Source organism: Pantherophis guttatus, chromosome 15 (assembly GCF_059756535.1).
Source record: "Pantherophis guttatus breed Tessera chromosome 15, ASM5975653v1, whole genome shotgun sequence".
Classification (NCBI taxonomy): Eukaryota; Metazoa; Chordata; class Lepidosauria; order Squamata; family Colubridae; genus Pantherophis; species Pantherophis guttatus.
Window position 1 is genome coordinate 10,610,331 of NC_142077.1, and position 12,166 is coordinate 10,622,496.

A 12,166-nucleotide genomic window follows, 5' to 3' on the forward strand; every position below is an offset into this window, starting at 1 on the left:
CCTCTCCTTCCCCCTCAGTCCCCCTTAATTTTCTGCTTCTGGCCAGCCTCAACCTTCCCTCCCCCCTCCAGAGAAGCAAGAAGCACCTTCCCCCCCTCCTGGGCCTGGACAGAGGCAGACAGATGTTCCTGCCGGGCCTCACCCCTCCCCATTAATGTATCTGCAGAGAAGCCAAGGCTCCCAGCCTTAAGCCCCTCAAGCATTCCAGGGACATCCACCCAAGTCCCAAAGTCCAAGGACTGCTGCTTTCTGGAGGTGGGGTGAGGGGTCAGCCCTGTCCCTGCCTTTTGCCCAGCAACCGCAACACCCCCCCCCCCGTCCTGCCATCTCATCTCCCCCCCCCAAAAAAATCCATCAAGGCCCTCCCTGCTTCATTCCATACCCTTGGACTCTCAGGACCTTGCAGGGAGGGTTCTCTCTCATTCAGCAGGGGTCATGGGACCCCCTCCCCAATGTTCGCCCCTGGTTCCTCGGCTCCTTTCCTTCCTAACCTCCAGCAAGAGAAAAGGAGGCCAAGCGGCGATCCCTGATTCTGGGGGCTATCTCCCTATTACAGCCAGGGATGTCTGATTCAGATACACCCCCCTCTTATCTCTTGCTCCCCAGGAAAGGAGGGGGGGCTCCCTTTCCTCTCCCCTTCCCACCCAGAAAAAGAGGCCAAGCAGCGATCCTTGATCCCGAGAACTTGCTACCTAGTGCATCCCAGGATGCCAGATTGGGGACTCCCTCCCCCCATCTTTTGCCAGGCAGGAAAAAAGAGGCTCTTCCCCCACCCTTCAATCCAGGTAGGAAAGGAGGCCAAGCAGCGATCTCTGACCTTATAGACCCCCGAATGGGGGATCACCACCACCCAGGAGGAAAAGAGGGGGCTCCCTTCCTTCCCCCTCCTAGGCAGGGAAGGAGACCAAGCAGCGATCCCTTGTCCCTGAGGTCTTGCTACCTAGCACACCTGCAAATCTCTTGCCAGGCAGGAAAGGAGAGGCTCTTCGGCCCTCCCGCCCACCCCCTCCATCCAGAGCAGGAAAAGGAGGCCCAGCAGCGATCTCCGATCTATTGGAGCCCGATTGGTGACCACCACCACCACCACTACCTAGAAGGAGAGGAGGGGCTCTCTTCCTTCCTCCTCCTCCCCTACCAGCGCAGGAAAAGGAGGCCAAGCAACGATCCCTTATGGGGGGAACTATCACTATGTGAGCTTCCTCCCCCCCCAGCAAAGGAAAAGGAGGCCAAGCAGTGATCCCTTATGGGGGGGGCTATCACTACGTGAGCTTCCTCCCTTTTCCCCCCACCCCCAGCAAAGGAAAAGGAGGCCAAGTAGCGATCCCTTATCGGGGGGGGGAAAGAGACCACCACCACCCCAGTTCCATAGATGGCAAGCTTCCCCTCCCCCCCCAAACACGCCTGGAGGGAAAGGAGGCCACGCGGCGACCCTCACCTGCCCTTGTAGTCGTCCCTCTCTCGCTTGACTTTGGCCAGGACGTTGTAGAGGGCGCGGATTTCGGGCGTGATGGTGTCGATCTGGACGCCCACGCCGTCCGGGTGGACCCAAGAGACGCCGGGCCCTTGCAGGGTCTCGAGGCCGCCTCCGCCCGTCCGGCGCACCTGGGTGTAGCTCCAGATAGTGCCGGGCAGGCGGCCGTAAGGCGAGGCTGAAGAAGAAGCAGCCGAGGATGAGGATGAGGAGGATGAAGAAGCCGAGGAGGGGGCGGGGGCGAGGGAGGCAGGCCCGAGCGGAGGCTCCGGGTCGGTCTGGACGGCCTGGTGCCTCGGGAAGCGTCGGTAGCGGAGGCGGCGCTCGCGCTCGCCCACCTGCGCGGCCTGCAGCTGCTTCTCCAGCAGGCGGTTGCGGCGCTCCAGCTCGTGCACCTTGGCCAAGAAGCAGCGGAAGCGCACGTTCAGCCCCTTCAGCAGGTGCAGGTGCGAGCCCAGCTCGCTCCGCAGGTCCGAAGCCGCCGCCGGAGGAGGCTCCTCCAAGGCCGGGTCGCCCAGCATCATCTTCACGGCCGTCGCCTCAGAAAGCCGCCTCACGAAACCACCGCCGCCGCCGTCGCCTCAGCAGCCCGCCCGGCTGCGCGCGCAGCCTCCGCAGAACTCGCGCGCCCGCCGGCGAATGGAGGCGCACCCGCGCGGGCAACGGCCAGACGCGGCGGCGAAGGGGGGCGGGGTTTGGACACGCCCTTTCGCTGCCTCCCTCCCGCCCTCGAGGGACACGCCCCCCACGCACGTGCGCCGCGGGGCACACAGCGCGCAGGCTCGGAGCCGGCCGGCACGGACCGGTCCATCTCCGTCTGGACGCGGGGGGTGGGGGTGGGGGCAGGGGCGGGGGGAAGAGGAGAAATAAAAGGAGATGGCTCGGTCCACTTTATTTCTTTCTCTAACCCCAGGCAGCTTTTGTCTTTTTTTTTCTTTATTTTAAAAAATATTTATTTTTTAATATAAATTATTTATTATATTATATTATATTATATTATATTATATTATATTATATTATATTATATTATATCATATCATATCATATCATATCATATATCATATCATATCATTCATTATATTATTATTATATTATATTATGTTATATCAATATCATTATCATATATATCATATATCATATATATCATCATATCATTATATTATATTATATATCATATATCATATATCATGTATCATATCTTCTCATATCTTCATATTATATCATATATATAAAATCATATAGCATATCATATATCATAACATCTTTATCATTATATTATATCAGATCATATATCATATCTTATATTGCATCATTATCATATCATATGTATCAGATCATATATCAGATCAGATCAGATATCTTATATCATCTTATATTATATTATATTTTATATTATTATATTATACATATCATACATCATATATCATATCATAGCGTATCTTATATCATTATAGTATATTATATCATATATATCTCATCATATTATATTATATTATATTATATCATATATATATCATCATATCTTATTATATTATATTATATTATATTATATTATATTATATTACAATTATATAATATCTTTATTATAAATGATGCTTTTGGAGGTGGGGTGGGGAGGTGCGTAAGGACAAAGATCAAGTTGGACTTTGTTCCCAGAATCCCCCAGCAGAAGGGGGGAAGTTGTAGTCCTCTACCTGGGGCTGAAGCTGAAGTACATTTCCCAGCAGCTTGGTTGGCTGGCATGGCTAGGTCTTACAGAGGTCTTCAAACTTGGCAGCTTTAAGACTTGTGGACTTCAACTCCCAGAATTCTCCAGCCAGCATAACTATGCCTGATTCAGAGACACACACACCCCTCACCTCATTTCTGGAGAATTCTGGGACTTGAAGTCCACAAGTCTTAAAGCTGCCAAGTTTGAGGACCCCTGCTATAGGATCATTTAAAAAAAAAAATTATATGGACTGTTTGCACACACAGAGAAAAAAAAAGATGATTTATGCATTTAGGGAAAAAGCGTTAAACAGGGAGGGGAAAGACTACTCTGGCAATTAATGTATGGGTCCCTTTTTCCCCACTCTTATCTTCTTTTTTTAATCTTTCATTTTTTAAAAACGCTTGCATCGGAAAAAAACGCTAATAAAAAGTGTTATCTGGTTTTTCTTCGAAACAAAAGATTCTCTTGATCCTTGCGGCACCTCTGCTGAGCTCACGGCAGGCCTGGCCCCGTGCGAAGGCATCTCCACCCCGAGCCCTGGGTGTCTTTCGACAATTTCCGTCTGCCCGTCCCCACCATCTTCCCCTTGGTGCCTTTGCTAAAGAGAGCACAACCTGTCCCGCCAGTCTCTTCTCTTGTTTGTGCCCTCTCTCTCCCCATTGCACAGAGGCATCCTTGTGAAGAAGAGAGGCGCTGCCTCTTCGGTACGAAGCCTACACAATGGGGTGTGTGTTTGTGTGCAGGGCCTGAAGAAAGCGCCAGTTGTGTTGCCGCTTGGCTTGGTACGGCGGTTCACGCTGCTTCGTTATATTATAGACGGTATCCGACACGGGCTTCAAAAGCCCCAATGTCAATCCATGCGCCTCCATCTTGGCTCCTCCGTGTTCGGACAACCGGGGTACCCAATCCTTGATCTTAGGCAGATGGTCCCCTATTTAAACCCTGGTGGGCCAGTGGTGGGTTTCAAATTTTTTTACTACTGGTTCTGTGGGCGTGGCTTGGTGGGCCTGGCAGGGAAAGGATACTGTAAAATCTCCATTCCCACCCCACTCCAGGGGAAGGTTACTGCAAAATCCCCACTTCCTCCTGATCAGCTGGGACTCGGGAGGCAGAGAATAGATGGGGGGGCGGGGCCAGTCAGAATTTTTACTACTGGTTCTCTGAACTACTCAAAATTTCCGCTACGGGTTCTTCAGAACTGGTCAGAACCTGCTGAAACCCATCTGCCTTGGTGGTGCAGTGGACTAAAGTGCTGTTAAGTAGCACTTAGTTGCCAGCTGCCTGCAATTACTGCAAGTTGAAGTCTCACCAGGCTCAAGGTTGACTCAGCCTTCCATACTTTCGAGGTAGGTAAAATGAGGACCCGGTTCGTGGGGGCAATAAGCTGACTTTGTATAAAAAAGAACACCGCTTAGGGGGGGCCGAAAGCCCTACTAAGCAGGTATATACAAAAGAATAAAGGCTATTGCTTAACGCATTGTAAGCCGCCCTGAGTCTCCGGAGAAGGGCGGCATATAAATCGAACCAATATATAAATCAAACCAATAAATCTCTGGTCTGGGCCCAGAAGACGGAGCGATCACTCAACCCTGCCACGCCATGTCAGCGGGGGTGCTATTCAGCAGGTTCTGACCGGTTCTGGAGAACCAGTAGCGGAAATTTTGAGTAGTCCGGAGAACTGGTAAACACCATCTCTGACTGGCCCCGCCCCCAATTATTCTCTGCCTCCCGAGTCCCAGTTGATCGGGAGGAAATGGGGATTTTGAAGTATCCTTCCTCTGGAGTAGAGAGGGAATGGAGATTTTATAGTATCCTTCCCCTTCCACGCCCACCAAGCCATGCCACGCCCACCAAGCCACGCCCACAGAACCGGTAATAAAAAAATTTGAATCCCGCCACCGCACATCAGGGTTCCAAGTAACACCCCCCCAACAAAAAAACCCATCGAGGCTTGAAGTTCCTCAAAGTGCCATTTTATTACAGATGTCATATTGGCACACCTGGGAAAACCCGAATCTGAAAGCTTCCAGGTTTTCCCCACCCAAAAGAAAGTCCAAGTCCCTTCCCCTACACCCACATGTCCATCACGTGGTCCAATCAATGCACAATCCCAACTGGAGATGCCTCCCAGTTCCAGCCTTCCAGGTGCAGGGCATGATGTCCTTGACTCTCTAAGAAAGGAATGTTATTATGACTACATATCACCCCTGCTCCATACAATCCCCCCCCTCCCAGTTTCCCACAGTAGTAAATGCAGCAGGCCTGAAGATTCAATGCCAAAGATGGCTTCCAGGCCTGACACACCGACTGATAACTTGCAGAATAAACTGAGCTGGATTCTCGCAAGTCACAAACCAGCCAGCGTCACCGTGCGGTGGCGCAATGCAGGGGGGGAACCTCGCTGAAAGACGCATCTCCTGTTCACTGCAGGTGGGAGTCCGGGTTCACCTCGGTTCCCAAAGCAGCCCGGAGGAACAGCCCAGCTGGGCTTGGCGCAGGCGGTGTCTGCCCTGTGCGTATTCCCGGCGTCCTCCAGGCCCACGAGCCTCAGGGACTCCTGGGCTGGTCCTCGTCTGCTGAAATAATTAACCAGGGAGGGCGTTGCCCACCTGGCACAGCGACAGGTGTTATCTAAACAGGCGTGAGGCCACATGGAGCAATTATGCTTAATTGTTTGTTCCTGCCAAAGGCACGCTGGCAACAGGGCTCTTGACGGAGTCTTCCCACGCAGCGCTTTGCGGCGCAGGCTAGACGCTGGGGAAGGGCTGGGAGGCACAGAGGAAGACCCCACCCACACCCCATTGCCGCTTCCTCTGCCCTCTGCTCCTGGATCCCATGGAAGAAGGGGACAGGGGCCTTTTCCTACAATAATGCCGTGTTATTCGCTTCCCGAATTAGCCACACTGAGGGTCATCTTACGCCGAGGTGCCCGTCACGTGCCAATAATTCGTGGCCAAACCTTGACCATACCAATAGACCTTCTCCCAAGATCAAAGACCCAGCGTGCCTCAGAATTAGGCTCGGCTCGGCCACTTCATGCCAGACCCAGATAGATAGAAAAAAATAACTTGGGTTTTTTGTGGTTTTTTTGCTGCGGCTTCCGTATTTTTAAGTCGGATTCAACTTTCTTATTGAAATTTTTTTTAATGGGCACCAAAGAGATGATCTGGGGTGGAAGAGACCGAATTTGAAAACTGTCCCACTTGAGAAAAGTATACCTTGGTTCGCTCTGGTTTCAGCATCTAAAGCCAATGGAGGTAGTCCTCGAATTACGACTGCAATGGAGCTGAACATTTCTGCGGCTAAGCAAGACCGTCGTTCAATGAGACTTTTCCCCCGTTTGCCTTGCCGCAGTTGTGAAGTGAATGACAGTTGTGATGTTCAGTCCCACAGTTTGTTAAGCGAATCTGGCTTCCCCGTGAACTCGGCTCATCAGAAGGTCGCGAAACGGGATCGCGGGATCACCCAGGGACACGGCAATCCGTCATAAATATGAACCAGTTGCCAAATATCTGAATTTTTATTGCGTGAGTACGGGGACGCCGCGACGGTGGTTAAATGTGAAAAAACCCAGTCCTGTCAGGTTTTTTTCAGTGCCGTTGTAACTTGGAACAGTCACTAAATGGATGGTTGGAAGCAGTGGTGGGTTTCATATATTCTTACCATCGGTTTGCCCCGTGTGCGCACGCTTGCTTCGCGTGTGTGTGTGCCTTCCGCGCATACATTTTGCTCTCACAGGGGCCTTCCACGCATGTACCCGGCCTTGAAAACATGGCTAAATAGGACGACATTACGCAGGGGCGGGTGGGTGGGGCCACTCACAGTCGTCAGTACCGGTTCGCTCGAATTGGTCTGTACCGGCTGAATACCACCTCTGGTTGCGAGTCAAGAACTACCTGTTCCTTTACCTGTTTGATGGAACCTCCTCGCGGAGATCCATTGCGCCTTGACCGAACTCAAGCTAAAAAGGAAATGTCCTTACAAGAGGCCATTTTACCTCAGAGATGGGCCCAACATTTTTTGGTGAAGTCTCTTTGCGCACATTTGCACATTTCTTCCTCCCGAGAAGGACACACTGTGCACAGAACGGGATGTGGCGTCCCTGACAGGGGCAGGAAACAAGTGGTGGCACGTTACAGGAGAGATCCAACGCGGCTTTACAATTAAGTGATTCAGAGACCGGCCTCTCCCCCTCCAAAGAGTGACTTCATACCCTAAAAACTTGTAAAATTTTGGTGTGGAGGAGGAAAGTCGGATGAGCAACACAGGTAGGTCGGCTTGGCTTTGCCGTAATAAGGTGACAGGACTACCAATGTGAAATGTGTCGCCCACAATTCAGGTGGAAGAGAGTTGCTCAGACGCACCAAGGAGGCAATTGAACACACATCGTACCACACCAACTTGACTCACAATCACTCTGGCTACCAAAATCAACATTAACCTAGGTGGAAATTTGATCAGAAACTACTTATACGGCGCCTAATAATGACATTTCTGAAAATCTCAAATCGATTGAGCTTTAGAACGACTTAGATGAGGGAATAGAAGGGGAATTTACCAAATTTGCAGATGATACTAAGCTGGCAGGAATAGCTAATACCCTAGAACAGGAGTCAGCAACCTGCGGCTCTGGAGCCACCTGTGGCTCTTTCACCCCTCTGCTGCGGCTCCCTGTCACTCAAAATATGCGTCGCAACCGCCAATATGCGACACCCGCCGGCACACAATTTATTGAGCTTTTCAATAAAGTAGGCCAACCATGGATAAATCCAAAAAAAAAAAAAAAAAAAAAAGTTTCAGAAGAAAACAGAACGTTTAATTCAACTACATATGCTAGTTTTGTGGCTGCTCAAGAAATATTCAGGCACCGGAAGGGGTTTTGTGGCTCCCGGTGTTTTCTTTTCTGTGGGAAACGGGTCCAAATGGCTCTTTGAGTGTTTAAGGTTGCAAACCCCTTCCCTAGAAGATAGGCTCAAGATCCAGATGGATCTTGACAGACTTGAACACTGGGCCCTATCTAACAAAATGAAATTCAACGTAGAGAAAAGTGAAGTCTTCCACTTAGGCAAGAAAAACCAAAAGTATTTAACCCTGTTAAATATGAGTCAGGAGTGTGCAGCGGCAGCCAAAAAACCCAATGCAATCCTAAATTGCATTAACAGAAGGAATCAAGATCAAGGGAGGTACTAATACCACTCTATAAAGGTTTAGTAAGACCACACCTAGAATACGGCTTTGGTCACCACGCTATAAAAAAGATGTTGAGACAGTGCAGAGTGCAGGGAAGACCAACCAAGATTATTTGGTTGTGAGGACAAGTAACCAGTGGAACAGCTCGCCACCAGAAGTTGCGGGTGCTTCATCACAGGAGGCTTTTAAGAAAAGACTGGACAGCCACTTGTCTGAGATGGTATAAGGTCTCCTGCTTTGAGCCGGGGGTTGGACTAGAAGACCTCCAAAGTCCCTTTCCAATCTCAGATGAGAGTAAAAATTGTCTTCTTGGAAGAGGAGTTTGTGTTTTCTGACAAGACGAGAGGAAACGCCTTTGTCATCAGCAAGGCAAAAGGGCTGAATTGGGATTTTTATTGCTGGGCAAACTGAGGCAAATTGCAATTAAGATTTCTTGCACTGGGTCACCGTCTGAAAATGGCATTCCTGGAGGTTCAATGAATAGAAGCATCCTTCCATGCTTTTTAATTTTGTCTTTGACAAACCCGCAATGAGGACCCGGATTGTGGGGGCAATAAGCTGACTTTATATAAAAAAGAACACTGCTTGGGGTGGGGGAGCAAAGCCCTACTAAGCAGGTATATACAAAAGTATGAAGGCTATTGCTTAAAAGCATTGTAAGCCGCCCTGAGTCTCCGGAGAAGGGCGGCATATAAATCGAACCAATCAATCAATCAATCAATAATAAAAAGATTCTGGGAACCCACTTCCCTGGGCTGTGACAAGAGACGGTCCCCTTCTTATTTATTTATTTATTTATTTTATTAAATTTCTATAGCGCCCTACTCCCGAAGGACTCAGGGCGGTGAACAGCCACAGAATAAAACACATCAATACAAAAATTTAAAATAGAATAAAAACGAATTAAATAATTTGGCTGAACAAATTTAAAATACCCCATAATTTAAAAACAAATTAAAATTTACATTTAAAAAGGGGAGGAGGTTCTTGATTGGTCACAGAGTTTTTTGCCCTCAGTTTTCTCTGAAGAGCTTAAACTCTTTCTAGAAAAAGGATTTCCCGCCTCAGCAGAACCAGGAAAGCTGCTTTCGGTGACGTCTCCAACCATGTTTTGGAGGTCCTGAACTGGGGAACCCCCTCAGAAAAAAAAAAACTGAGAAGAACAGGTAGAGCCGATTAGACAGGTGAGCATCTTAAAGCGACACCCGGCTTTAGACCAACGAGGATGGATGCAATCACGGGCTGCACAAAGCAGCGCCGCGTAAAACCGCTTTGAAGGCCATCAGCCGAATGAGTCAACGCCACCTTGGCGTGGCGCCCTTGGGGAGTATCTGGGTGGGGCAGGGACAGCCGTCCGCGGGGATACTCCCTCACTTCTGTGAAGGCAGCAAAGCAGAGATGTTAAAGTCAAGGCCTGAGGGCTGGATCCGGCCTGCGGGGCCGCCATGGAAACAGTGAAGGACTGGCTCGTGGTGACTCTGCCATCGAAAATAGAGCTCGGGAGGGCTGCGGAGTTCGGGAGCGTCGTTTTTGCTGGCAGAGGGTTGCAGGAGGCCGTCCCAGCCGAAAACGGAGCTCACAAGGGCTGCACATGCCCCTCCCCGAGCTCTATTTTCTTTTTCTTTTTTAAAATTTTTTTTAATTGAAATTGATTATAATACAATACAGTAGGATCAGTCAGACAGTGTTATTTTTCTACACAGTTTAGATTGATTCTTCTTTTACTTTTCATCGTAAGATAGCGTCATTTACATATGCACCTTAAGATTTATATTAACTTTTATCTATTCTTTATTCTACTATCAATCCACCTGTACCAATCATCCCGCACCGTATAATATTCTGAGTCTTCTTTCTCATTTAATTCTAACGTTAATTTGTTCATTTCGGCACATTCTAGAACCTTCTGAATAATATGTTCCTCTGGTGGCTTGTCCTTTCCTTTCCAATATTGGGCGTAAAGCTATTCTTGCTGCAGTGAGAATTTGTATTAGATATGTTCCCCCCCCCCGATATTTCGTCATTAGTATTCCCAGGAGAAATGTTTCAGGTATCAATTCGATTTTTTCATTGGTTGATTCTTGTAGCCAATTTTGAATTTTTCTCCAATACCTCATCGCTTCGGGACATTTTCACTGACAGAAAGTTGCAGGAGGCCATCACAACCGAAAATGGAGCTCAGGAGCCCGTTTTCGCAGGCAGACTGCTCAGGTCACCACAGGCGCCTCCCCCCGATATGAGTGACATCATGCTGGCCATGTTTCCCTGGCTCCCCCAAGGTCAAACACAACCCTGATGTGGCCCTCAATGAAATCGAGTTTGACACCCCTGCAGCGGAGGAACTCGGATGCTTTGTTGTGCTACTCCTTGGCTCTCGGAGGATCCAGGCGGATGGGAGAGTCCAGTCTGCCAGCTGAAGTCGCTCTGACGTTTCACACATCCTGGTAACGCACCGGCCTGATTCGTTTCTTTGCAAGACCACTGGCGCCGTGCAGCGGTTCAAAAAGAATCTGGTAAGAACTGAACGCAGTGTGAAGTACCGTGTTTCCCCGAAAATAAGACCCCGTCTTATATTTTTTTGAACCCCGAAATAAGCGCTTGGCCTTATTTTCAGGCAGGTCTTATTATTTTGGGGCGCATGGAACAAGACAGGGCTCCTCTCGCCGTCTTATTTGATTTCCAGCTCTGCATTTAAATATTTTCCGGGAGGGCTTATTTTCGGGGGATGCTTATTTTAGCGCATGCACTCAAAAGCCCGAATGGGCTTATTATCAGGGGATGTCTTATTTTCGGGGAAAATGGGTATTGAAATAGCTGTTAAATGCACAAATAAATGCACCAGCGTGCCTTCCATCCCTGTCCTACTGTCCCCATTTTTTTGTTCCCATTTTCTGTATTAATTTCCATCTTCATACTTCTTCCTGTTATCTCGTATATGTTTGACAAACTAAATAAATAAAAATAAATAAAAGTTGATTCCCTCCCCCAAGCACGGAACCGAGTCTCAAAATTGTGGTGCCAAAAGACCACGGCTCTGGAAAATGTAGGTTCGCCTATCTCCTCGGCCAACGCAAACACAACCCGGATGGCTTCTCTTGGCAGTTACCCTCCTGGTTTTTGCAAACATTTGCAACGAGGCCTTTTGGTGTTTGTGGTTATGTCAGGCAAGCGTTGGCAGCCCCAACACTTTTTTGCCGTCTGGTTCACCTAACTCCTTCGCTCATTAAAAACAAGCCTCTGCAATCTCTCCAGTTCAATAGCAGGATCTTCTCCTAAGCCTCGCTTCAACCACAACACGGGGCGTGTTACAACCGCCCACTCAACCTTGCCTCACCAATATGCCAAAAAAAAAAAAAAAAGAAGAGCCCAAGTCTTAATTACTTTTGCTGGGATCAAAAGGGTGCCTCTGGAAGCCACCCAGAGTCTTTGATATGCGAGATGCAAATGAGGAAGGGAGAAGAAATGGTTTAGGAAAGAAAACAGGCTTACGTAAACCAAGAGGTATTGCGGCAATCGTTCGGAGAAACAAAACATTGATAAACCTTTGGGCCCGAGACGGATTAAATAACCTCAGTTCTCTGGGGTTATGAAGAACCAAGTCAACGAGACAAGGGGTAGGTGGGTGAGTACGTGGGTGGCCATTTGAAGCCATCGCCCACCTGTGCGGGAACAACCCTCTCAAGTTTTCTGCGCGCTGGAAAGTCGCAAACTCTCCGGGATCTGTCCACTCCTCTGGCTGAAGGCGCGTGATCCGTCTGGCTTGCAAAAAGAGATCCTAGTCTCAGGGAGCC

At 49.0% G+C, this 12,166-nt stretch overlaps 1 protein-coding gene across 2 annotated transcripts in view; it reads right to left on the reverse strand.

Annotated features, from left to right (window-relative positions):
* IFFO2 (intermediate filament family orphan 2) overlaps nucleotides 1-2,164 on the reverse strand; it is a 32,360-nt gene extending 30,196 nt beyond the window's left edge. Inside the window, exon 1 of one of the 2 annotated variants that reach the window (XM_034419896.3) lies at nucleotides 1,436-2,149. In XM_034419896.3, the coding sequence (XP_034275787.2) occupies nucleotides 1,436-1,995 (560 nt within the window). In that variant the 5' untranslated portion in view covers nucleotides 1,996-2,149. Of the gene's footprint in view, nucleotides 1-1,435 lie in introns of both variants that reach the window. The other variant, XM_034419897.3, reaches the window with a different exon arrangement.
* Nucleotides 2,165-12,166: the final 10,002 nt, after the last annotated feature.